General features: G+C 44.4%; 1 protein-coding gene across 1 annotated transcript in view; it reads left to right on the top strand.

Annotated features, from left to right (window-relative positions):
- The window catches only part of CSMD1 (CUB and Sushi multiple domains 1), a 1672960-nt gene that overhangs the window by 1285334 nt on the left and 359787 nt on the right, over nt 1-27839 (top strand). Inside the window, exons 19-23 of the mRNA XM_047092364.1 lie at nt 2175-2362; nt 11194-11382; nt 21851-21967; nt 23400-23615; nt 26342-26530. Of these exons, the coding sequence (XP_046948320.1) occupies nt 2175-2362; nt 11194-11382; nt 21851-21967; nt 23400-23615; nt 26342-26530 (899 nt within the window). The remainder of the gene's footprint in view (nt 1-2174; nt 2363-11193; nt 11383-21850; nt 21968-23399; nt 23616-26341; nt 26531-27839) is intronic.

Consider the following 27839-nt stretch of genomic DNA (forward strand, 5'->3'; position numbering starts at 1 on the left):
CACAATTGTGGGTTTGAGTCCCGTGTTGGGCTCTGTGCTGACATATCAGAGCCTGGAGCCCGCTTCGGATTCTGTCTCTCTCTCTGTCTCTCTCTGTCTCTGTCTCTCTCTGCCCCTCCCCCACTTATGGTGTCTCTCTCTCTCTCTCTCTCTCACTCACTCAAAAATAACCATTAAAATTTTTTTAAAAAATTAATGTTTACTTATTTTTGAGTGAGAGAGAGACAGAGACAGAGACAAAGCAAGAGCGGGGGAGAGGCAGAGAGAGAAGGAGACACAGAACCCAAATCAGGCTCCAGGCTCTGAACTGTCAGCACAGAGCCTGATGCGGAGCTTGAACCCACGACCCGTGAGATCATGACCTGAGCCGAAGTCGGTGGCTCGACTGACTGAGCCACCCAGGTGTACCAAACTCTAAAAAAATTAAATAAAAATGAAATAAAAGTCAAAAAGTTACGTTAAAAAATGATAAGTAAGTAAACAAATAAGTAAATTTCATGCTGGTGTCATTCTTACGCAAAGCGCATCAGGTTGCCAAATAAAGGAAAACAACCATTGTGGTGTGCAGTCCGCCAGCTGTTGAGATGTGCGCCGTCATCAGTCCTAGCTGTTGCTAAAGACGGAAGGTCTGGAGACTGTAGCACAGATTTTTCAAATGAGATTTATTTCATGCTTATCCAAACCTCTTGAATCTAAACTTGGGTAAGTGAGAAACCACAGCGTGTTCAGAGCACGTTCTGGAAAAGTCAGCGAGGAAGTGGTGCCATCGGACCCCAAATGCACAGCCTGTGGCTCCATTCCGGTCTACCGTGTGTCGGGGCGAGCGTCTTGGGTTCCTTCTGATGGAAGAGCAGGGGTCGCCGCGCCAGGCCGAGGTGCTAGAGTATGTCATTGTCCTCCGGCTGCTCTAGGAGGATGTTGCGTGATTTAGAGATAAGCAGGGCACAGCCCTGTGCTTTCAGCCTCTTCAGTTGTTGTGCCCGGAAGCCAGGACAGACTGCGCTCGCCAGCCCCCCCCCCCCCGCCACCCCCGCTGTCCGTCGGCGTCCTCTGATGCAGAGTGTGGGGATAGTAATGACCCAGGCTTCCACGGAATTCTTCGCCTGAAAGTCACGGACTGAGTCCGAGGCTCGCGTAAGCTGCTCGCTGATGACACAGCCAGACCCTGGAAACCGGGTTAGCTCTTTGAGGACGAGATGGGCCCAGTTCGAAAATTGTCTCAGTGCCTGGAATGGTCTCCTCGTCGCACCCAAGAGGACCCAAGTGGCTGCCGCCATATCTAAATATAACACGGGGCCAGGTTCTCTGCGCACATAAAGTCCTTCTTAAAAGTTAAGCACTTTGGGAAGCCGTTCAAACCTTGAAAGCCACGTTTCGTTTCTGAACAGCACCGGGCTCTCGGTGCTTCTGGTGTGTGCAAAGAGTGAGCGCAGCTTAAGAGGCACAGGAGTTTTTTTCCTGAAGAGTATTCAGGATATCATCATGTAGTTCGAATTACTTTCTTCCTTTAAGAGATCATGTCTCCTTATGTGCCCATTTAAGATGTCCGTAAACTGGTTGAATGGGGGATCATGAAACATAGTTTGAAAATGCATGATTGATTTTTCACAGTATTTTTAAGTTGATTTCTTTCTTTCTTTCTTTCTTTCTTTCTTTCTTTCTTTCTTTCTTTCTTTCTTTTTTCTTTCTTTCTTTCTCCTCTCCTCTCCTCTCCTCTCCTCTCCTCTCCTCTCCTCTCCTCTCCTCTCCTCTCCTCTCCACTCCTCTCCTCTCCTCTCCTCTTCTCTCCTTTCCTCTCCTCTCCTGCCCTGCTCTTTCCTTCCGTCCTGTCCCATCCTGTCCCATCCTATCCTTTCCTTACTCTCACTGAAAACTAATACGGTTCACAGTATTTTTATTTTAGAGCTAAAGACTGCCCTCTTTTACATTTGGGATGTGACATGACCCAGTATTCAGTAAGAGGGATAGGTTTAGGGTATACCTTTTCTTCTAGAAAAATGTACCGTGCTTAAATATCATATGTGCCCAGGGCCTGGTCTTTTTAAAGGTTGAATAACTGTAAGTCTTTTATATATATAGGTATACATGGCTTTGTCATGAATGCACGAAAATACTTGGGAAACGTCAGTAAGTTAACACAGCTTTGTGTTCTGACTCATTACGAATCTCCACAGATTCCAGACTGAAGTCAACTATGACACGCTGGAAGTCCGAGATGGGCCAGCCAGCTCGTCCCCGCTGATCGGAGAGTACCATGGCACGCAGGCCCCCCGGTTTCTGATCAGCACTGGCCATTTCATGTATCTCCTCTTCACCACGGACAACAGCCGCTCCAGCGTCGGCTTCCTCATTCACTACGAGAGTAAGTCGGAGGGTCCACTTGCCATCTGCCCCCCAGGCATGCGCTCTGGTTCCCTAGCACAGGTGGCAGCCCTTGCTGCCTCTGTCCACCCTGCACTGCGTGCCCAGAAGCACCTACTCTTATTGATAAGAGAGCAACTTGGGGACTTTCACTTTAAAACTAAAAAAATAATAAAATACTCATTGATGGATTATAAAATTAAATAAGTAATTAAATGTGTTTACTACATGTTGTAATCATAAATTACTACTATTAGAAATATAGCTCCTGACCAAAGGAGTTACCACTAAAATTGTATCTCTTTAAAATTTTTTTTTTTTTCAACGTTTATTTATTTTTGGGACAGAGAGAGACAGAGCATGAACGGGGGAGGGGCAGAGAGAGAGGGAGACACAGAATCGGAAACAGGCTCCAGGCTCCGAGCCATCAGCCCAGAGCCCGACGCGGGGCTCGAACTCACAGACTGCGAGATCGTGACCTGGCTGAAGTCGGATGCTTAACCGACTGCGCCACCCAGGCGCCCCTAAAATTGTATCTCTTAAACAACAGCTGGGAAGTTCTTTGCTAGAAGAACATGGGTAGGCTGTTGTGCGAGCATGTTTCAGTGGGGAGAGAACATGGAACCAAGAGTGGAGAAGGAGTTAAAATCCAGCAGAACCTCAGTAATGACACCTAACTGTTGCTGTTTACAAGCACTGCAAGAGTCCAGAAAGATTGGTAGAAGTAATTACAATGGTTGCCGAAATGTGACAGTGCAGGATATCTTGCCCAACTTGAAGTGCTCCTTCCCATTTTTGTTTCCATAAATACAAATTTGAGTCATAGTTTTAGTTTCTGAGATTTGGAGATCAGGTCATGCTAGTATATTCTAGTGATCCTTACGAAACTGGACTTGTGGAAGACAGCCGGGGGTTCACCCTGGGAATGCATTTTTAACACCAGTCACTTAAAAAAACAAACCCAATGGTTAATTTCCTCTGTTTGAAAATATGTCCCTTTCTGAGTAGAAGGAAAAAGATGGATAAATGCAGAACACTGAATCTGAGGGAATAAAAACCTCTATTTTTCAAGGTTTTTATGGTTGCTGTTTTTCACAGTCTTATCCCAAAATAAACAAAATTAAGTTTCAGTGCTATTATACAAATATATAGTTACATATATACCCACACATATAATTTTACAAATGATTGTGAGTGGGGTCATATCTAACATGTGGGATGTTTATTCATTATTGTTTTCTTTTTCTTGCCTTCCTGTCCCCACATCACCCCCTGCTCCTCATGTTAACCTCTGTGCAAACTCCACCCAGCAGCTTAGATTAAGAACCTGTTATGTATGTTTCTCTGCTTCTCATGCTCACGTATGGACTCACATGCAAATATTTACATGCATATATGCATATACAAGTCTACGTGGAGTTCTTAATTAAAAAAATGACTCTCTTTGATAGGAAGAAAATTGACTGTTCATGATTTAATGATTTCAAATTTAAATTGGTTGGTTTCACTTCATAATCATGCAACCTTTCTTTCAAAGTAAGGTCTTTTTTAAACATGAAGTACAATTTAAGAACCAGAAAGTCTCCTATTTCATTCCTTTTGAATGTCCCTTCGAGTCGTTGCTTTTCTTGGGAGTGAAGATATGTGCACATAACAACCATCCAGGTTTGTAAAACTCCTCAGTGCTGTATCGCCCCACCGCACCCCTTTTCGTAAGTCTGGAGCTACATGGCCTTTGAGCACACGCTTGGATGAAGCTTACGAGAATGGTGCCTTATTTAGGCACTGAATAAAACTAGAACAGAGTTTCTCATTCTTCTCTTTTCTCTCCCTTGTTTGTGTAGCCATACATTATTCTGCCCATTTTCTCCAGTACCCTGTGAAGAAATTATATCCTAAAGCCTATATGCAGGTAGTAGAAAGTGATGGCATCTGCCCACCTAACTTGTTTAAATAAATGGGTTATTCCTACCGATTCTTTCTAGAATTCAGAGAATGATCGAAAGTCAGGTCACGAGTTCCTCTTCCGCTTGCCGCCCTTACTCATAGTCGATAATATGCCGGTAATTCTAGCAGTAATTTTTATGATCTTCAAAGAGTGACTGCATGGAGATAGGAGATGTGGGTCTCCTGTGCTTGACAACAGAGCTGAGCCCTGGTAAGCATGCTTCCACAGGCTGGAGTGACCTCTCAGAGAGTAGTGCTGTTTGCCTTTCCTCCGTCAGGGTGTCCGTAACAGAAGATGAAAACAATCACCAAGCTGGTAGCATTTGCAGCGGAGAGATACTTGTGTGAGCGACAGACCTTTCTGATCCCTTGGGGTCCAGAATCCCTCCTCCTCCTACTTGACAGGAAGAACTGGGAGCCAGGAGTGTCATCACAGAAGAGGACAGAACTCTCTGGGGGAGAAGGGGGGGAAGGTCCCCGCGGCATCCACCGCCCAGTGCTTTTAGCAGGGATACTGGTCTAAACGTTCATGCTGGCTTTTGCCCTGTGAACTCACCGTGGTCCTTCCAGAAGGCCCCACACGTTTTTGTGAATTCCTCCGAATGAAAGTATCCAACGTCTATTGGGAGAATACTGCCCGGAAGGACCACACTGAAGCGTGACCTGTGATCACCTCAATTTATTTATCAGCCGCTCTGTACTTGAGGAGAAACAAGGAGACGGGGAAAAGCGGATGAGCAGGATGTGAGATTTTTATACGGAAATGAGTCCGGAAAGGTCTGGGCTCTGTAACCCCACAGTTGCAGGCTGGCGTCGTACAAAACCGTTACCTGCAGGCCTTAAAACTGAGCAGAAGCCGCAACGCGAGCTCACACGTCCCGTGCTGCCGCTGCTGTGGGTGGACGGAGGCCCAAGGGCTTTGAGGAAGCCCGTAGCCGGCCCAGGTGGCCATCCTGGTTCAGAAGGCGTGCTGAAGGGGCAGCTCTTGTCAGACACAACTGTGCATCAGGGCTTGCCCGGGATTCCTAGTACAACGCGGGCTCCTACGTTCACATTCCAGACATCGTAATTTCACCATGCCTGCGGTGCCCGCCAGAATTCTGGATTTCTCTCACCGCCTCAAGGTGGCACGTAGGTGACAGCCGGTGCCTGAGTCAGCCCAGGCAGGCCCTGACAAGGGCGGGACTGACACATGGATTTCCAGGTAGAGGTAGGGCAGGTGGGCAGGGAGGCCACGCAGGAGCCCCCAGTCACGGAAGAAACAAGAACAGAGAGAGGAGCAGAGAGAGAGACAGGAAGAAGAGAAAAACGTAGAAGAAGTCACGTGTTACCAACCCCTTTAACATTGTGACCAATTCTAGTACTCTTTGAAGAAATACGTCCAGAAGCCAGGTGGAAGCAGTAGAAAATAATGACCCTTGCTTGTCCAACACGTTAAAAAAAAAACGGGTTGCCTGTGACCCAAGAATGATTTATGTCAAATTCTTCATGCCCTTTAAACACAATAATAGAGCTCATCTCCCTTTCGTCTTTTGTGGTAAACATTTGACACTATCAGCCTTCCTTGCTTTAAAAAATTATGGACGATCCCGCTCCATGCCCAAATGGGCGTGTGAAAACCTACTTTACAGGCAGAAGGCACTGCAGAGACAAGGCTGGCTTATTGTCGCACAGGCGCCATGAGCTAACGTGCGCTGCCACAGACTGCGTTAACGTCAGGACTTGTGAATTGTGAGGTGGACGGGCGAAGCCTTTCTTGTCAAGGTTTTCCTACGAGCAGACCCAGAAGGGTTGTCTGTCTGTTCTGTGTGTGGACTCTTATGAATCATCCATTTAATTTTTTAATTTGTTTAATTTTTATTTTTTAAAATGTTATTTATTTGTGAGAAAGAGACAGAGTGCGAGCAGGGCAGGGGCAGAGAGAGAGAGAATCCGAAGCAGGCTCCAGGCTCTGAGCTGTCAGCACAGAGCCCCCGACACGGGGCTTGAACCTGTGAACTATGAGATCGTGACCTGAGCCAAAGTCAGTTACTTAACCGACTGAGCCACCCGGGCTCCCCGGAATCATCCATTTTATAAACACAGCGTCCAGTTACAGTCTGTCCTTTTATTAACTTTATTCTTCATGAGGAATGGGACACAGTTTGTATAATAGTCGTATTATTCCCCCAGAATAATCATTTGCTGGCTCTGTTTGTTGTAGAGCTTTGAACCACCACTGTAAGGTAGCCATGATTTTATAGGCAACTGGACAGCTAATGGATATCTCAAGCATACGGAGGTTTCCATCCAATTTTAGAGCGTTGTTTTTTGGAAATGCTTTCAAAAGTGTCCTTTAAAATATTCCCGAAAAGCAAGATTCATTGCATGTAAATGTATCTGTCCTGCTTTGCTGCTAATACACTGTGCAATTTTTAAAAATTGGGGTGCCTGGGTGGCTCAGGCGGTTGAGCGTCCGACTTGGGCTCAGATCATGATCTCATGATTCATAGGTTCGGGTCCCATGTCAGGCTCTCCGCTGTCAGTGTAGAGCCTGCTTCAGATTCCGTGTCTTCCTCTCTCTACCCCTCCCATGCTCGTGCTCTCCCTCTCAAAAGTAAACATTAAGAAAAATTGCGAAAGGCAAAGAAGAATGTTTTCTGGTGTGTGTGTGTGTGTGTGTGTGTGTGTGTGTGTGCGCGCGCGCGCACATGCATGCGTGCATATTAGTTTCTGAGATTTAATGGCGTTTTTGTTTTTTAATTTTTTTATGTTTATTTGTTTTGAGAGAGAGAGAGAGAGAGACAGAGAGAGAGAGAGAGAGAGAGAGAGAGAGAGAGTGGAGTAGGGGCAGAGAGAGAGGAGAGAAAATCCCAAGCAGGCTCCACATTGTCAGGGCAGAGCCAGACTTGGGGCTCGAACCCACCAACTGTGAGATCATGACCTGAGCCGAGACCAAGAGTCTGACACTCAACTGACTGCACCCCTTTTTAAAATTTTTATAGGTTTATTTATTTATTTATTTTGAGAGAGAGAGCAAGCACAAGTGGGGTAGGGGCAGAGAGAGAGAGACAGGGAAAGAGTTAATGACCTTTCTTAAGATCAGAAAGGAAAACTAGTCAAAATGTAATGGGTATGGATGCCGTGCAGTTGGAAACTTGGACCCGTGGGCACGGGCGCACCCCCACGGTGGGAGGGACGAAGGCAGGCGAGGGCTTAGGCGTGAACCCTGGTGAATAATTTTAACATAACCAATTTACTTAATTTCTTGGCTTATTCCCTCATCTGTCAAATGGGATTGTGACTGCTGTTTCCAACCCTTTCGAAGGCTGTGGAAAGAGCCTTGGGAGGTAAAAGGTACTCAGAATATGCATCCCTTTCCTTCGACTGGAACTTGTAGAAAAACAGTTAAGCAGAACTTTGCTTGTGTCAAGTGTACGTTAATATAATGTGCACGTGGACATCGTCAAAGCCATTCGCTTCCGTCATTCACTGGTAGCGAGTTACTGAGTTCTTTGCTTGACGGGCCAAGTGATGAGCAGTGTATTTATATCCCTGCGTCAGAAAACGCATCGTCACATTACATTTCGAGGAAGAAGCAATTGGGACAGAATCGGCACATACTCAAAGCTTCAACAAAATCCATTAATGCCACTTTTTCTTTGTATGGCGAGGGCTCGTTCGGGAGGGGGAAAATGCTCGAAGCAGTGTTCTGAAGTAGTCTGTGTAGGTTTCCTTCAAAGTCAGTTGGCTGCCCGTCCTCACAGACTGGTTTTAGTTCACTCTAAAGGGCTTTTCCTGCTGAGTCATGTCACCCGCCGTGCACTGCCCTCCATTCTCCCTGCTGCCATCTTGTTGCACAGTTCCTGTTTATGGTGCATTTCGGGCGAGTTGGTCGTCAGATCTGTTATAATTCTAGCACGCAGTTACCCTCGTATGTACTGTCCCTTCAAAAATACTGTAATGCAAAGCAGTACAATAACTGTACGTTGTGCAACTTAGTATTTCTGTCCATTATTTTGTGAAAATGAATGAATGAATGAATGATGGAATAAAGTTAGTACTAACCAGCAGTTATGACTTCAACATAGTGTTTATTTTGCAGTTCAGTTTTGTATGTAAAGAATTATGCATTTATATTTGTATGCTTTGGTTTCCTCTGATGCTTTTCTCTTTGTTCCCTGCAAATTTTATGTAGGAAAAAGTTTGCTTACCATCTATACATTTTATTGTGAATATTATTACTTAATATATGGCCCTCACATCATCTAAAATATTAAATCCTGTTATTTTTAAAGTTCTTTTTTAAGTTACTTTGAGAGAGAGAGAGAGAACAGGGCAGGGGCAGAGAGAGAGATTGAGAGCGAATCCCAAGCAGGCTCCACGCTGTCAGCGCAGAGTCCAAATCAGGGCTTAATCTCACAACTGTGAGATCATGACCGGAGCCGAAACCAAGAGTCAGACACTTGACCACTGAGCCTTCAAGGCACACTTTTCCTATTACGTTTATTTGCTGCAGTGCAGCGAGCGTATTGTTTAGTGATCATCGGAAAGCATTTGACAAAATGCAAAAATATAGTTAAATGGTTTGTCAGGGATCTTCCCACTAATCCATTTCTTTGGCAAAGTGTCTTTTGGGGGAATTCTTGTGTTAATCTTGTCCCTGCAAAACCAACAAGCTAGTGTATGTACCCATTGTATATAGGGCGTACTCATGCCATCGCTGCTGTGTTACAAAAGAGGTCGTAAACACGGCCTTAGAACATGAGTGTACGTGGGGGGATTTAGAGACAGAGGGGCAGAGCAGATGACGGCTGTGGGGCACATGATGCCGCCCGGCTTTCGGCAGAGCCGTGCTCCGCACAGGAATGGAAGGATGTCATGACAGTTGGCACCTGTTGTTTATGGTAGTAGGCACACAGTGGTTTTCAGGAAATTAGTTAGAATATTTAAGAAAAAAATTCTTGGGAAAAATAGTGCCATATATATGTCTTTTCACTTAGCCTCTTCTTCTGTTCATGGTTTTATTTTTTCCTTTGGAAATCTTAACTATGATGGTCTTCCAGTTTTTACCCAGTGTAACCAAACTCTGGGGTTAAGCACACAGATTTGCAAAGGGCAAAACCTGCTTATTTTGCCAACTCTGAAACCAACTGCAAGTTCAGAGTTCCCAAAATGACGCTCTGTTCTGATAACTTGATAGAAGGACTTGACATATGTTGAAAGCTGTTGTGCCCACAGTCACATGCATTACAGAAAGGATCCAGGTTAGGCAGAGGAAGACACAAACGGTGTCATCCTCTCCCCATGGGGCCATGAATGGTGTCACCTCCTAGCCACACTGTGGGGCAATACGCACAGTCCTGCCAACCTGGGAAGCTCACTGGGGTCTTTGTTTCCAGAGATCTGATTGGTGTTTCATTAGAGAAGCATCATGCATTGAATCATTGCCCTCGTGGTTCAACTCAGTCTCTAGTTGCCCTTTCCTTGTCGGCTAGACTGAAATCCTTTTGGTCCAGGGGCACAGCATGGACAACAAAACACTCCTAGCACTCAAGGAGTTCCAAGGGTCGGGGCGCCTGTGTGGCTCAGTCAATTAAGCGTCCACTTCTTGATTTCAGCTCAGGTCATGATCTCATGTTTTGTGGGATTGAGCCCGTGTTTAGCTCTGCACTGACAGTGCAGAGTCTGCTTGGGAATTCTCTCTCTCTCTCTCAATCTCTCTCTCTCTTTCTCTCTCTCTCTCTCAAAATAAATAAATAAACTTAAAGAAATTCCAAGGGTTTACAGGTTACCTCTTAGGAGCTAGACCTCTCTTAGAAACCACATTTCTAACTACCCATTTTTCAGTAGTGGCTCAGCTTTCTTGCTTGCAATCTGGTACCTATTGAATCACGTTTGGCTATATACTAATGAAGAAATATTATCACTCATTATTTATTTTAAAAACTCACTCCTTACTTGTATGTCATGTATTTGACTTAATGAGTGAGGGTATAAGGTGGAAGGTACATCACTCAAATTTATGCAGTGACTGGAAATGTTATTCCAGAGATCATTTTGGGGGGACTGAGCATCATCAGTGATGATTTAAGATTTTTAATTAATGGTCTAAGTCATCACTGTAATGTTCCAAACCTAACTTAGAGAGTTGTGTATAAGCAGTGGCAGAGTCTTTCTTATGTCTTTGAATTCATAACCATGACACTGTCATCTTCTTCCCCTGCTCCCGTTTTCCTTATCTTTTCAAATGTATATTCTAAAAATAAAGAGAAATCTGAGAGACAGAGCAAAGAAACTCTTGTAATGACATGATCATAATCACTTGACTTTATATAGCACTTTACTTTTTAGTGCCTTTTAGCATAGGCTAATTGTAGCCATCTCCAAAGTGGCTGACTGACGTGCAAATGTGAAAAATGCACGGATGTATGGAATGCAGTTTTAGAGAATCAGATCCAGTGAGGTCTTAGTTTGCAGTATGTGTGTATGGACTTGGGCGCATGTGTGCGTGTCTACGAAAGTTGAAGGATGACTGCCCAAATCTAACTAGAACATAAAATACAGTAAGGGGAAGGGGGAGGCTAGAGATAGACAGAAGACAGGCTTCATTTAACAGTTCACTGGTTTTCCAACGAAGTGAAGTAAACTTCAGACATCAAGGGATTATTCAGGTTTGTAGACTTACAGGTCATCTGATAGTTAACAATATCTGTCTCTACAGAAAAACAGGATCGGATACGCAAAAGTGTATTGGTTGTTTACATTAATGGATGGTTGGATTCACTTGAATAATTTTCCAGGTCTGATGATGTCTGGGGATATTTTACATGTACGACTGCACACATATTTTTTCTGTAAGCCAGCAGAGTTCCGTGGTTAATGTATTTTTTTCTGCGCGCGCAGGTGTGACTCTGGACTCGGACTCTTGCCTTGACCCAGGAATCCCTGTGAATGGGCATCGGCACGGCAGTCATTTTGGCATCAGGTCTACGGTGACCTTCAGCTGTGACCCGGGGTACACACTGAGCGATGATGAGCCCCTGGTCTGCGAGAGGAACCATCAGTGGAACCACGCCCTGCCCAGCTGTGACGGTAGGTGGAGCTCAAGGGAGCCGTAAACCCTACAGAAATGTGGACGCCATCGATATCTCAGTTGTTTGGGTGGAATGTGTTGTATAGTACAGGGCGGTATGATACGAAAAGTTGTACACCTTAGAAACAATTCCGTTTAATACTTGAAGTTTATCTAGCACATTTTTTTTTTCTATGAGGTAAGGCGTCTGTCTAGAAATGAAAAATAAAAAAAAAAAAATTATGGACCGGTCTTCAGCTTTATCAGCAGACACGGAAACTTACAGAGCTCAGTTATGCACACACTCTTACACGAGGCATTTGTTGAAGACAGCACGAAGGCAGGCTAGTGAGCGCGTGTGCTCCACATCATCAGGCCCGGTCTTCCTCCGAACCGAGTCCAAGCATTGAGCCACCACCCTGAGGTCTACACAGCTCCTCTAAGCTCTCAGCACTCTCCCCGGGACTACCGGGAAGCACCTTCCCAGAAGACCCCCAAGTGGTTTCCGGGGGTAGCCACTCCCCCTTCCCTGCATGTATCCGCCCTTGGAAGTCTCCAAACAAATACCTTGCCGATGGCTCCACGCAGGGTATATGCAAATATGGTACTTGTGGCCATTCGCAAAGACGGTAAGGGATTTGTCCTTTGGCCATGAATAGAACAACATTATCACATTATCTCTATAAAAAAGAATATATTTTTCCCATTCACAACAGTTTTTCACCAATGTTGTAATGTGGTTGGTTGTATTTGTGGCTTAGAGAGAACCATAACAGAAATGAATTTACCTATAGAAAATACCACACTTCATAACAAACTATTATAAAAAGTTTCATGGAAGGCGAGAACAGAATAACTTTCTTAGTACCAGGAATGTTATTTCCTATTATCCAGAAGATCCTCACGCATGCAGTAATATAAGAAAACGGCATAAATTATAAATATTACAAAGAACAGACTGTCAAGTTTGGGCAGTAAGTGCTAATAGATGACCATGTTCAGGATAAACATAGATCTGTGGATTTCCACAAAGGATACAGTTAGTAGAAGTATAATATCTATATACTCTAAAACCTTCAGGAGTATATTTAACAGGAAACATGGAGGCTTACCTTAAAATAATTTAGAAGTTTACAGTAGAATACAAAAAGAATATCCTCATACAGGGAAATACCTAATACATTTCTGGACAGTAGGGATGAAATTTAAATATACAAATTTTTTACAAATAAAGTTTTACGTTCAATACAATCTAATTAAAATGAATTTGGATTTTTAATAGAAACTTATAAATGTTATAAATGAATCTGGAAGAGTAAAGCCTCTAAATAGGCATATATTTTTTTTAAAATGATAAAGAAGGACTCTATCTGGTATCGAAGTATACCAAAAATAGATGAAAATGAAAATATGAAACCAGTACAGAAATACACAAATAGATTATATGCCTGTATAAGAACTTAATTTGCTAAAATTATTCCAAATCCATGAGGAGGGATGACATTTCATAAATGATGTTGTTCAAATTGTAAATCCAGACACAATAAATGGAAAACATTGACAGATTTCACTACATACAAATTAAAATTTCTATTGGAAAAAAAGTTAAAGGAAAAGGTCAGACTACAGAAAATAATTGGTCTGTCCATGTAATGTGATTCGAGATACTTTTATCACCCGAACGGATGGAAGAAAAACAGTGACATACACAAAACAACAGGTCCACGAGGAAAACCCATACCTAGGCTTTTCAGCGAAGGAGACAGAACACTTCAAAATATGTCCACTCTGACACGGACTCAGGAAAATGCAAAGAAAAAAATTTTTTTTTCTACCCTGTTGATTTGCAAAAAAGAAAGGTCAAATTACTCTCCATCATCATGGGATTAGGGAGATGCGCGTTCATTCTGTCCTGTTGCTAGGAAACTGAAATGATACCCCCTTTCTGGAGAAAAGAGCAAGTCTCAGGACAATGCACGTTGTGTACATGAACATATCCATGCATGTACTTACAGACACATTTACGGTATATACATAGAAACTGGCTGAAAATAGACATTCAGAACGGTAACCCTAATGCTCTCATTTTGGGAGGTTGGCAAGCTGTAGGGAGAGGGAGAGAGTCTTTCAGTTTTTATCTCCACATTTTTTTGGTGTTATATGAATTTGTATTAGGTCTTATTTTTGTAATTGGAACCCTAATGATGAAGAAAATAAATAAAATTTACCCATGTAATTACTAAACAGTGTCAGAGGATGCTAGCTACTGGACTAATAATTTTTTTTAATCTGAGGTATCATAAATAGTATGCAAAAGTATTTACTATATTTATAGTAGGATTTTGTATTGGCAAGAATTATAACAAGGGCACAAAGTATGATAAAGGTCTCACACCTAAAATACTTAGTTGTTACTCATGCATAACTAAGCATCAATCAAAATATTTATTAAACCATTTAATCCAAAATCTGCAGTAAGCAAATCATAGAAGTAATTTTATTGGAAGAGTTATTTACCTGATATGCAAACACGTGGCTTTATTGGGAGCCACTGTGCAAATTTAATAATAATTGTTATTTCTTTTTATTTTTTTGACCAGAGCTGAATGGGACTTAGGAAGGGAGCATATAGAAGTTGCTCTCTTTTTTCCATTTTCCTTCGGGATGAATGAGTTGAGCAACTGCCAACGCGCGGCCTCAAGTTGTAACTGCAGACTTTTCAGGCAGTGCGGGGAAGATGGAAAAGTTGAGGTCACTGTGCTTTAAACACACAATCAGTTGGGGCGCCTGGGTGGCTCAGTCGGTTGAGCGTCCGACTTCGGCTCAGGTCATGATCTCGCGGTCCGTGAGTTCGAGCCCCGCGTTGGGCTCTGTGCTGACAGATCAGAGCCTGGAGCCTGCTTTAGATTCTGTGTCTCCCTCTCTCTGACCCTCCCCCGTTCATGCTCTGTCTCTCCCTGTCTCAAAAATAAATAAACGTTAAAAAAAAAAATTTTAAAAATACACAGTTGTGTTGATGAAAGTGCCCAGCTCTTCACAGGAAAATACACAACAGTCGTCTAACTAACTAGACTCTGGATCTGGTAGAAAAGGCCACCATAAGGTACTAGTGAGAGTAGACACTTATCCAAGAGAGAACAACGACACTCTCCATGTATTCTTGATTGAACAGTGGTAGTAACTTAGTTCGTTTAAATATTTTAGTATCTGACCAAGATGACTTTCTCCTCTGCCCAGTAGACAACCCAGGCACGTCTGTCCTCGTCCCCTCAACCAAGCCCATGCAGTAGTCACCCCCCCCCCAACTCCCACGTCCCTTCGTGTTGCGTTCCCCGAATCCACCCCTCCTCCAAGACCAGGATGCACTCAACCGAATCACGCCAGGTCACCAGCATTAACTTTTCTAACATCCGTTTCTCCTTGTGTGCAGTGCCATAGACTTTAACTTTAAAACGTATAATCCCAGGTAGCCGGATACACTGTGGTAACCCACGCAGCCTGCTATAACAAAATAAAACCAGACACGGTGGCTTCTCTACAGCAGGCATGTGTTTCTCACTGTTCCGGAGGATGGGGTCCAAGTTCAAGGGACAACACGATCCAGTTCTTGTGAGGCCACCGTTCTAGGCTGCACATGGCTGTGTTCTCCCCGTGTCATCTCAGGGAGGAGGGGGCAAGGGAGCTCTGTGGGGCCCCTTCTATGGCCTATAAAGGCCATAATCAGCCCTTGTGACATACCCACACCTCAAGGCCCTCCCTCCTTAACGCCATCACGTTGGCCATTAGGGAGTCAACATGAGTTATGGCGATACACAAACATTCAGACCATAGCGTGTGCATATATCATACATACACTTAATTATTTAATAGTTTTCTCAGTTGTATTTTTTTTTTTTAAGTTTATTCAGTTTGAAGGACAAAGAGAAAGCATGCATGAGCAGGGGAGAGGCAGAGAGAGACGGAGAGAGAGAGAGATTCCCAAGCAGGCCCTGCCCTGAAAACACATAGCCTGATGTGGGGCTCATACTCCGGAACCATGAGCTCATGACCTGAGCCGAACTCAAAGAGTCGGGAACTGAACTGACTGAGCTACCCAGGTGCTGCTCCTTAGTTTTCTTTTAAGGTCATAGTGATAGGCATTGAGGGTCTCACCTAAAATACAGCACTTGAGCCTGGATTTCAGTGATGAGTCGAATTTCCCAAAGTGGCCAGCCCGTGCAGAGGCACCGAGGCAGAGAGACCGAACACGCTGGGGCTGACCTGGCACGTTCTGCAGATTCCTGGAGGTTTGGGGACATAGAGTGAATGGAACATGAACAAAATGGTCAGTGGGAAATTCTCTCAGAGAAATGAAGGGAGGATGGGCAGAGAAGGGTCTCGAGTCCTTAAAGGTAGCTGACATGCTGTAGAAATGACAGCATGCATTTGGCCTTTTCCATAGAAAAGAAAGTACATTCGATTTATGTGTTGTGTCTCTTTTCCTTTCTCCCCACTGAAATCTGTGTACATTTGAAATTTAACCCTTCTAAAAGGAATTTGTAACATAAACTGTTTGCTTTGCTTTGGTTTCACTGAAAACTCTTTCAGATAATAATAAATTTATGATAAATGGCTATTAATAAATCTGAAAACCTGGGGAGATTGTAGAGTTTGATATAAGAGTTTTAGTCCGTCATGGTTGATTGTTTTCATTTAACCGTAAGACCCGCTCTTGTTGCATTTTCAAATCTTAAGCAATCTCTTAACCCCCCTGGGTTTTTATTGTGACAAATGATACATCAATAGGATATTTAAACCTTTAAAGATTCATAGCTCTGAGAATGGAAGAAGAAATCAGAATTAATTACAATATTTTATATCACCATCAAAAGAAGATACACTCTATCAGTATCTCTTTCATCTGCATAGCATTTTGCTTCATTTCACTTTTACCGTTTATGCGTTAGCATACTCACATTTTAAAGAGATAACGTGAACATTCAAATAAACTGCCTCCTTCTTATTTGTTGAAAGACAAGTGCTAGAAAAATTTTGGAAAACTTTCTTCACTGAATAATTATTTTTGTACGCTCTGGACTCTTTCCACAAGCATCTATTGGAAAACTACTGTATTTGTAGCTACACAGCTGAAAGTTCGTGATCTTGTAGCATAGAGAAGGGAAAGACTTATTTTTTAAATCACCCAGTGAAAGAAGTGCTTTATGAGGCACAGGAAAAGTGTTTTGACAATAGAGAGATGAAAAAGATAGGTTACAATTTGGAATCTTGGAAGTCTTGGGAGGCAGGATTCGAGATGCATCTTTCAAGATACTGTTGAGAGGAAGAATTGTAAGTGAAGGAATGCTAGGAGTCCAGGCATGAAAGTGTCAGCGGGCTAAGGGATTTGGGGGATAGGGAGTCGTTTGCTCTGGGTGGATGGGAGACTGAAGGTCATTCAGAGCCCTTTCACACTAGTCCTGGGGGACAAACCCTGTTTCCTTGGCAAGACTTGAAACCACGGGGCGCCATGGTCCCAGAGTGGGACTCCAGCCTTCTTTGAGAAAAAACTGAGGATGATGGCAGAGCTTGAAATACACCCCCTGCTTTAACTGAACAGCTCTAAATTATTCCCCCTTTTATTGGTAGGGTTTCCACGTAAGATTTATTTATTTTAGATAAAAGATTCAGTATAAATACGTGAATGAATGGTGGAACAAATGAGTGAACGAATGAGTAAACTTAATAACTCTGTAGGACATGGAGAGGCCACGGATAATTGGAAATAGAATGTCACCCCATTAAATTTTTGCTTCAGATAGAACTTTATTAGTAGTTTAAAGCGAACAAGGAAAACGGAAAATAAGAAAAGAGGGACAAAGCAGATGGAATACTGTGTGCTTTCACACGTTAATCTCTCTGAGGAAGAGACAGGAAGGCAGGAGCTGGGACATAAATCACACAAAGAAGGCCCGAAACACTCCAGTTTCACCAAGCGTGAGAGGTGAGAAACAGAAAGTGGCTGTGAAGACAGGGCCCCGGAGGTTACATTCCAAGGGCCTTCGCCGGCAGTGGGAAACTCAGCCGTGGCCTGAGAAGGAAGCCAGTGTTTCAGACACGATTTTGGGAGCCAGCAGGTTGGTCCTCAGAGTCGGTGCTGTGGAAACAAAGGGTATTTTCAGGGGAGCGAGGAGAGGCCGTCCGCTCCGATTCCTCTGGCCTGCCTCTGGTCCAGACAGAGGAGACACGGAGAAGTGAACACTGAAGCCCGGGTTTGGGCTCTACGAGCTCGTGTCCGCACACTGGGACACATCACAGGCCTCTGGGCAGGGTCCGGCGACAGGAAGTGGACACCCGCAGGGTCCGTGGGTGGTCTGGGGGCTTCGCAAGGACACCCCTAGACCCCCAAGACTCTCCAGGACACTGGCAGCTGGCAGCCTGTCACAGGGCAGTCTGTGAACACGGGGTCCACTCAGACCGCCCGTGCCCCCTCCGTCCTCGTATCACCCACTCAACGGTCCACATCCCGTTGGCCCGGACACCTGCGCGGATGGACTCGGCAGCCCCCCCAGCCCACCCCACCGTGCTCTAATTCCCTAGACCGCCTGTGAGTTCCGAGAACGTGTTCAGACCCTTGTTCTTAGTCCTGATTAGTCACCTCCACAAGTTATTTTCCTGGCCCACTGGAATGCGAACTTTGGAAGAAGAGTGTTTTGTCTGTGTTACTCGTTGCTGTGCGCCCAAGAGCTTGCGTGGGCCTGGAAAATACCAGTAAATTCCTCAGTAAGTCATTTCGGATGGAGGTGTGGGTGGATGAAGGGATTAAAGTAGAGCCAGAGGCAGAACTCGAGACATATTTGGGAAAGACTGCGTATAGTTCATCTCTCTTGTCTTTCCTCCTTTCTGTACGTCTCCGTTTTCCCGAGAGGTTGCCGGTGTAATGTCTCTGGGTCTCTGACGGTGGGTAGGTGACGTAAATAGAAAAGTGAAATTCAAGAAATTATGGCCCTAAGGATAGCAAAAGTAAAGGTTTACTGTGCTTTTTGTAACTACCGGAAAAGACTGTGCACTGTAGGAAGAAACAGATTATTGTCATTCAGACTACATGCCCCGCTCCCTGTGGCGCTTCTAAGGGAATGGAGACTTGTCTGTGAGGATGTGGCCAGAGGCCCATGTGGACAGTAAAAACGAAAGCAGTTCCCTTATTTCACTCTCTTCCCTCTTCGGTGTCAGGCGGGAATACCAGTACAATTGTGTACCTCAAATCTCCTTTCCCTAAAAAAAGAAGGAAAAAACAAAAAAACAAAAAAGGACGCTTTGTGGATGAAATTATTTCTATTCAAAACTCTTCATAATGCATGAAGACTGTGTTGCATTTGCACATACATGAATCAAAACGAGCCGCAGATTTACTGATTTACTTCATCGGTATCTTTCTTTCTTACCTTGCTCCTAAACGGCGCCTCGATGGTGTGGGTTCGTGCTTTGTGAGTTCGGTGTTGAACTGATGGAAACATCAGTGGTCAGATGTCTCTCCTCCCAAGCTTCTCCCAGTATACGACCCACCATTTTATCCTGATGGCATGAAGACAGAGGGTGAAACAGAGATTGATGAATTTTATAGTGTCTTAAGTGTAGCTGGATATAGATTATTTTTATCCGTTTTCTCCAGCATGTGCAGGTTTTAAGGTAAAGATTACTACGAATAACTGCCTATGTGATACCTCAACTTGACATCAAGTGGTTTCCACTCGTTATGCTTCCATCCTCGGTAAATATTTGAGAAGCTAACGTCCCCATCTACCCTGATCCAATCACAGACACATAGAAAGTTGCTAATAGGTAGCTGCTATGCTCGAGGCTGCATTCTGTCCCCGGTCTTGTCCCAGGCCACGGCTACCTTTCTCATGTCCTTTGTTGAAGCTTCTCACCTCCCTGGGCTGGTCAGCCCTGGAGAGAGCGGGTTTGGCTTCTTCAGCCGCATCCATTGGGAGGGTGGTCTCCACGGCTCCTGTTCTTGCTCCCATCCCCTGGGGGGACTTGTGAGTCCAGCTTCCACGACAGATGTTCTGCGTGGATGTGCAGTAGGCATCCAGCTTCGGGGACCTGAGACTGAGCTGGTCTACACCCCAGAGTCTGCCGCACCCTTCGGTTCCTTCACGCTCTTTTAATTTTTAATTTTTTTGTTTTTTTGTCATGGCGTCCACATCCCATTCATGAAAAAAGCCCAGTGGCTCTGCCTTGAAACCATGGCGAGGTCCTCCCCACTTTCTTCGACGTCTGCCGTCGTGTCCTACCCGCTGGACCCTCTGCCCGCCTCACGCCATTCTCGCCCAGCGCCCTGGAAAAAGGCCCAGTTAGCGCCTGTCCTGCCCCACAGGAGCCTCCAGGGCCCTACACGTCACTCAGGCAAGTGGCAAGGCCCCCACCCTCTAGATACTGTTCATCCTGGCTTCTCCAGCCCCCTCCCTCTCAGCTGCCCCGGGGCACGTCCCGCCCACAGCCCCACTCAGGCCTGGTCCCCGTGCTGGTCTCTGCACACAAGTTCTTCCAGGTCTCCAGCCGCTCCCTCCTTGGTCTCCAGGGTCTCTGCATGGGCCACCTCCCAAGTACGCTTCCCTGCCCACCTGCACAGGTGGCCCCCAACCCCACACAGTGCAGAGAATTCCCTGGCCTTCTCTCCCTCTTCATTTTCTCCCCTGGTGCTTAGCATTTCCCAACATCATGTATCATCTGCTCTTTACATTATTGCAGAAATAGTCTCTCTCCTTCAACGCAGTGGTGACTCTCTGAGGGCAAGGCCTTTTGTCTATTTTGTTCACCATTTCCAGGGCTGAGGGCAGTGTCTGGCCCTTTGTGGAACAAATTAATTCCAAATGTTATACTAACACTACCTGTTTCGTAATGAGATGGAGTCAACCTAATTTTAAGACGTGACAATCCTCCACCGTTAAAATTGGCTAGAACTCACTCAAGAAGTTTCTGTTTTGCTGATTTTTATGTAACTCTTCCCATGTGGTTTACATTTTCAAAGAGATTATCTGTTCCCTTAAAACACATGATGCATGAGCGTGATACGAAGATCGCATCCTTCACAAACTCGCTAATTCTTCCGCAGCTGTTACTTTATGGAACTAGCTTTATGAGACACAGTTCAGGATGTTCATTCTAATAGGAGAACATTACTTCAGGTATCAGTCATTTAATGATAATCTTACTGAGTTCCAAAAAGGAAGCTTGGTTACATGTGTGCGTGGAGAGCACATGGTAACAGATTGAGAACTGAAACTTCCCTATTCCATCGATTCCCTCAATATCTCTACTTTCTCATTCACATGATTGCATATAACCTTTTTCTTTATTCAGAAATGAGTCTCAGGGTGCCTGATTGGCTCAGTCGGTTGAGCTAACGACTCTTGATTTCATCTCAGGTTGTGATTCCAGGGTCCTGGGATCAAGCCCCGCATCGGGTATGGAGCCTGCTTAAGAATCTCTTTCTCCTTCTCTCTGCCCCTCCCACAAGCACCTGTGCACTTGCTCTCGCTCTCTCTCTCTCTCTGAATCTCTCTTTCAAAAATAATAATAAAAAAAAAAGATTAAAGAAATTAGTCTCTAAGACACATTGAACAGGTCATCTTGTTGAGGATTTAAATCCACTGAAGAACAACTAAGACCGTCAACTCTAAAAAAATGCAAACCTGCACCATTTCTGAAGCTGTAATTATGCAAGTCAGGATTGTCTAGAGAAAAAGAACCAGTAGGGTGTGTGTGTGTGTGCGTGCGCAGAGAGAGAGAGAAAGAGAAGGAGAGAGAAAGGGAGGGAGAGGGAGAGAGAAAGGGAGAGAGGGAGGAGAGGGATTTATTATAAGGAATTGGTTTATATGTTGTGGAGGCTGTCCAGTCCCAAGACTTGCAGTGGACAGCTGGAAACACAGGAGAGCGGATGGTGTGAATTCTAGGCTGGAGGCTGTCAGTCTTGAGACTCAGAAAGAGTCTAAAGGTAGGAAAAAAATACATAAATAAACTGATGAGATTATCTGTTCAAAGGCAGTCAGACAAAGGGAGTTTCACCTTATTTGTGGAAGAATCACCCTTTTGTTCTGTTGGAGCCTTCCACTGATTGGCTAAGGCCCACCCACATTAGGGAGGGCAGTGGGCTTTGCTCAGGCCACCTGTTGAAATGTTAATCTCATCCTGCATCGTGCCAGATACACCCAGAACAACCTTTGACCACAAATCTGGGGATCCCCCGGCCAGGTAAGTCACCCACAAAATCCCACTCTTGTGGCCATACTGACTCTGTGTTATTTTTTGGGTTTTGTACTGTTTAGGATGCCTTTCTATGACATAGCTAATTGCAGGTAAAGTTGCAGTTTTGTTTTATTTTTCATAGAGGTGATATTTGACACACTTTTAGTCCTTGTGCAAAGTAAATATCACTTTAAAAGTATTTTATTCTAGCAATCATCGCAAAAATTTACTACAGCGATAAATATTCCTTATTATTTAAAGCCCTCTGTGGAGGCTACATCCATGGGAAGAGTGGAACCGTCCTTTCCCCAGGGTTTCCGGATTTTTACCCAAACTCCCTGAACTGTACATGGACCATTGAAGTGTCTCACGGGAAGGGTAAGAATATTACATGGATTTTATATGTACAGAGTGGTTAGAAGAAGGTATGCATGTGTGAACAAGTAAGCTACGTGATTTCTTCACATACTATTTTAACCATAAATTTTGATGTTATGTATGATTTTAGAAGAAGAGTGGTCTGGAATCATTGATGCTACAGTAGGAGTAGATTCCCTGTACTGCTTTCTATCGGGTAACTTAGATTGATACAGGTCAACGTGTGTTTGGAAAGTAGGTGTGCTGGCAAGGAAAAGAGGCATGCGTCGGAGAAAACACAAATATTGATGAAGTCAAAGGAAGTAAAGTATCCAAGCTTCATCTCCATGATACATCTAGGATAAATTTTGTACTTGCCTTATTTTCTAAGTTTACTCAGTATTCTTATACGTGAGTCATTTATCTTCACACAATCCAGTGATGATTTCTGGAGCAGATTTAATTATCCTCATTTTATAGATAAGCATACTAAAAGCCAGGAAGATTTGTAATTTGTGTGAGAAATGTAGTTCATAAACACTGGATTTAGGACTGTACCTGGGTGTTTTCTGTATGACAACACTTGTCATTTTTAAGGAGATAATATGAAATTTTGATCACATCAATCTCATGGAGACAAACTGTCTTACACTTAATTTGGACTCTGTTGCTGCTAAATTGACATTTTTGATTATGTGCCCTATATTACGCTATGCTCATAGGTATCATGAATGCATGTTCAGAATTTCCTTGAAGGAAATCAAGAATAAAGCAGAAACAAATTGTGAGTGGCCGAGTTTGTCACTATAAAAATGAGTATTTTTATTTAAAAGGAGCTGTTTGTAGTTAATGTTACTCGTTTTCCTATAGGAATCCACTGATCCTTTGTCGGTATGGTTAACGTGAGAACAGATGCCTAGAAGGCACATAAATCTATAATTTCAATGAATTCTCCCCTCGGCCCTACGTTTATATGGCTAGACCTCCAACCTAAGGTTTCCTAGAAGATATTTGTTAAATGGAAATGAAAAAGTTATCTGGTCCTTCTCTCCTCTGGGATAAATGCTAGTCACCATTCCTACATGCAGTTTACTGTAAATGCCTGCCATGTTGTACTTGTATATCTGTGTCTGTGTGTTTATGTCTGTGTTTGCATCTGTCTGCACCTGTGTCTGTGTCTACACCCATAAGCCCATGTCTAATCTACACCTGTGCCTATACTTCCATATCCTTAAGCATTTATTTCTACCGTTTATCCCCTCTTCATTTCTAAGTCCACTCTTTCTAGCCATTCTCTGTATTTTCCTTTGAAACTTAAAAGTTTGCTTATTAAGATTTGTTTTTTTGATTCAAGAGTTTGATGTCTCTAAGCCCAGAAGAAATGATTTTTCCTTAGCTGTTAACTCTGATATCTCTCCCTCCCCTCCCCCCCCCCTCTTTTTCGGCTTCTCAGGAGTTCAGATGATATTCCACACCTTCCACCTAGAAAGCTCCCACGACTATTTACTGATCACAGAGGACGGGAGTTTCACTGAGCCCGTGGCCAGACTCACTGGCTCTGTATTGCCTCACACTATTAAGGCGGGTTTGTTTGGAAACTTCACCGCCCAGCTTCGGTTCATCTCAGACTTTTCCATTTCCTACGAGGGCTTCAACATCACGTTCTCAGGTACGTCGTTCTCCTCTAACGTGTCTCTTCTCTGGCAATAATAGCACTGTGTGTGTGAGCGTATGCGTGTGCCTGTGCGTGCGTGCGTGATTACAGGTTAATGTCCCAGCAGTCGTGAGCATTAGCTGGTGAGCCAAGGGGGCCGAGCCTCCTTGAAGAAAGACGCTAGGACCTCTGCCCGGCATCCTCAAAATGGCACTTTGCAAATTCTCATCCCTGAGAAATTGCTAATATCACTAAGTTCTCCTGAAAAGCCCTTCTCACTCACTTCTCATCAGTTGTATCAAAATCTCAAGGAAAGTGTCCCCATTGGGAGACATTCTCAGGAGAAGCCATCATGTGATTATTTTGGTGCCTGCCTTCCAGCAGATGCCAATACTTGGCTCAAAAACCTCCTCTAGAGTGAAAACAATACAAAAGAAGAAGCGTAAACACACACACGCAACTGAGGATGAGTTTTCATTTACTTTGATGCAGTTATGAACACAGACAAAACCAGGCTCCAAGATCATGTGACATTTTTACTTTCAGTGATGGCACCTACATGATATGTGAAGGGTTTCTGCTGTTTGCCCGGGTTACACTGTTACTGTGAATGGTGCTGTGAATAGTATTACTGTGTTTTTGTGGACGCGGAAAAAGTACGCACACTTAAAAATTAGCCAAGCGTTTATGAGATGCATTTAATCACATAAGCGATGCTCAGTGACCATGGTCAGGGCCCTGCACTAACACAGCCTCAGCCCACAGAAGGGCGCTCCTGCTCTAAGATCCTGATGGGTGGACACAAGGGTGTTTTTGCACTTCTGTGTGTGATGCTTTGGAAAGGACAGTGCTCCTCCACTCCGCTCCGCCCAGCCCAGAGCTAATGCAGTTTTCATTAGGTAGTTCCTGAGTCCCGTAATCAGGAGGGATTTCTTCCCCTTGGACCTCCCATAAGTTCCTTAGCAACTTCTGATGCCACGTACGAGATTCGCCGTCACAATATTTGGGTATTTATCTCATCTTCTGTTCTAAGGCTAAAACTCTTAGGAAAGGGGTTTCTGTACCTTCTGCCTTTCCATCAGCAGCAGGTGTATTCCTGTGTCTTCTACGCAGTAGGAAGTTAATAATCACTCAATATCGCATGGTCCTTAGCGATATATGCGTTGAAATAACTGTCTTAAAGAAAAAGATTTCTTAGGGATTTTAAGATGCTCTGAACTATTTTATACGCCCCATAATTATAACCAGTGCCACTTATCTTTACCTGACTTTGTTGATTTTTCTTGGCATTTCACTGCATTAATGGAGCTCTTGGGACGAGCTCAGACAACTTGATTTCTTGGAAATTTGCCCGTAATCAGGGGTAATCATGAGATTGGCCGCTCTGTGGAACAAAGACTTAAATTTTCCTAACACTAATGCCTAATTCCTCTGTACCTTCTTTCCTACTGGGTCTCAGTTCGGGCACCATGAGAATGTCACTGTCTTTGTTCTCAACTTCCATCGAGATCCAACATGAAGTCAACTAGAACATTCCACAGGAAGAATCTGGCAGCGCCCCACCTCTGTGGGGCTCCCCCCTAGATATGTCTCAGAAGTCTGTCATTCCCACCCTTTCCATGACATCTGTTTCTTAATTCTGTCACTCCCAGCGCAGAGCTGACAATAAGCCTTTTGGTTAGCAAAGGTCAGAAGCCAGCTCTAGGGCTAATTGTCTTCTTCCGCCAACTCCCTAAACAGACAAGCAGGCGAGAAACAAGGCACACTTTCCGGGGTCTTGGCCGCGTTTTGCAACAGTTTTAAAATATTTTAAAATGTTAAAAATTAAGGTGGTCGCGGTTTTTGAACACCTGGACCAATCCACTTGCACACAACCGATGGGAAACGATTCGCAAAGCTTGCAGAAGGAGTCACCTAACCTAGACTGTGTCACACAGGCTCAGACAGTTTTGAAAACAAAACAAAACAAAACACAACACCTGGGATTGCAAAGCCAGTGCTGCCCTAAGCTTGTTCTTCAGGTGTGCTGAGGAGTAATTTCATTTGCAAGAATTTCGCCTTGAAACCTGGCCGCAAACAATTGCCAGTGACACTAATGCAATGGCGTTTATTTTTTAAGTGTCCAAATAAGTAACAACTTTATCATGCAAATGAAGTGTTTTCCCTTCTGGGGGGCTCTTCAGATGTGTGCACAAAATCAGTATGGTTTTCTATCTGCCTTTCCTCCTGCCGGCCCAGTTTCCTTCTGTCGTTTTTAGAAGGTTTTACTAAAGTGGCATTTCCCGATGCGCGTCACAGTAGTGTGTCTGCAGATGCTAATGGGACAGTGTGGGAGAGAGCTCCAGATGCACCAGCGGTCACACACAGCTGCCCAGCGTCTGTTCTGTCCCAGGTGTCATTCACTGATGCTTAATTGAGTGGGCTTGATTCTCCGAGCATCCTTGACCTTCAGCGCGAAAATTATTTCATAGGGTTTACGTCACAGCTGTAAAATGTTCACCTTATCTTAATGTTACACATCTATTTAAAAAAATACTAGAATTCATGCGGTTCATCACGAACCAGCTTAGGGTACAAAGAAGACCAATCCACATAACCACTACAGAGCAGTTTGAAAAACTATGTGTGAGGTTTTTTAAATAGTAGCCATTGTTTTTTTTTTTTTAATTCTTGGTAAGTAAGTTTTGAGTGTTTACCCAAGTTCCCACACATTTACTCCGTCTCCTCTCTTCGTGTCTCAGAATACGACCTGGAGCCTTGCGATGACCCTGGCGTCCCTGCCTTCAGCCGAAGAATTGGTTTCCACTTTGGAGTCGGGGACTCTCTGACTTTTTCCTGCTTCCCGGGGTATCGCTTAGAAGGTGCAACCAAGCTTACGTGCCTGGGTGGGGGCCGTCGTGTGTGGAGCGCGCCTCTGCCAAGGTGTGTGGGTAGGTGGTCACACGCTTTCATTTCATTCACCCAGTGGGGACAGGGCGCGGAGCAGTCAGGGCGCAGGGCCCAGCTCGGCGAGGGCGGGGGTGGGGGGGGCACCCTGCTACCCTGGGCGTGAGCCCCTCTGGGCTGCACTTACCTTGTCTGTGAAGTCAGCCCCTTTCAGCCCTCCGTTCTTACAACTGAAGGAGGGTAAATGTAAAGCACGTGCCAAGCATATTTGTGAAGGAAAAAATACGCACAGAAGTAAAAATCACCCGGAACAAAAGGAAAAATAAAAGCGAGACGCCAGGCTGTGTTAACACGACTGGTGACAATTCTGTTGCTTAAAACAGTGAGTATCTCCTGGTGTCATGATGGGGACAGTTTAAAATACCGGTTTCCTTGTTAACTTTGCCATTTAACGCTTTTGATTTGATTGTGGCATACTCCGGCAAAGTGGGCATTGTAGAAACTTCCATGCCATAGTAGCCTTCTCCGTGTGCTTTTGAGGAATTCAAGAGGGCATTCCAGAGAGAAGCAGGGGTCTTTACTGGGTACTTTCCAAGACGGTGGGATTAGGATGCGGGCCCAGTGGGGTTACGTGTACTGCTAATCTGGGAACTGAGCTCCCATGAGGCAGAGAGCGGAGCGGAGCTGTGAGCGCAGGGAGAGCTAGACACAGAACCACCTGCCCGTCTCGGGTCTGCGCATCACCCCAGAGGTGATGCCTAGCACCTGCCACTCAGCCGTGTGGCTTAGCATCTTTCAAGTCTGTCCTCGTGCGTTACAGAAAACTGCCTAAGGACGCAGCGTTATGACATTCATCTGGAGATTAATGGCAGCCCAGCGCAGCGGTGAGCCTCTGCGTCACAGGGAGTCCATGGTTCCGCCCTGGTCCCGCTAGCTCATGTGACAGAGGCGGGTGGCAACGTTGTGGAGATGAGATTTCAGGACCCATACAAATACTAAGTTGTTACTGTAGTAAGACCCACTTTTTTCCCATGGCAAAGAATCTCTTCAGTTGTCAGCACGGTTTAGGGATGTTGTTGATTCAACTGGTAAGAGGGTCCTTTTGTGTTTTAATGATATTCTGACAGGACTTCGTTTAAAAAAAAAATTACACAAGTAAACACGAATCAAGCCATCTTTCTCTCTCACCAGGGCACCTATCTGTAAATGTCTATTGTCTGTCTTTCTCCTAAAATAGTGGTTTTCACTCTCTTTTTGGTTATGGTTTTTATTTGAGATTTGGATGCCATTTCTGAACTCTGTCTCAAAAAAAAGAGATACGGTATTTTGCCGATGGTCCTGGGAATTCCCAGG

This window comes from Lynx rufus, unplaced genomic scaffold (genome assembly GCF_022079265.1).
Source record: "Lynx rufus isolate CCGP_SWC_20201006 ecotype Redwood Valley unplaced genomic scaffold, mLynRuf1.p SCAF_3, whole genome shotgun sequence".
In the NCBI taxonomy this organism is placed as follows: Eukaryota; Metazoa; Chordata; class Mammalia; order Carnivora; family Felidae; genus Lynx; species Lynx rufus.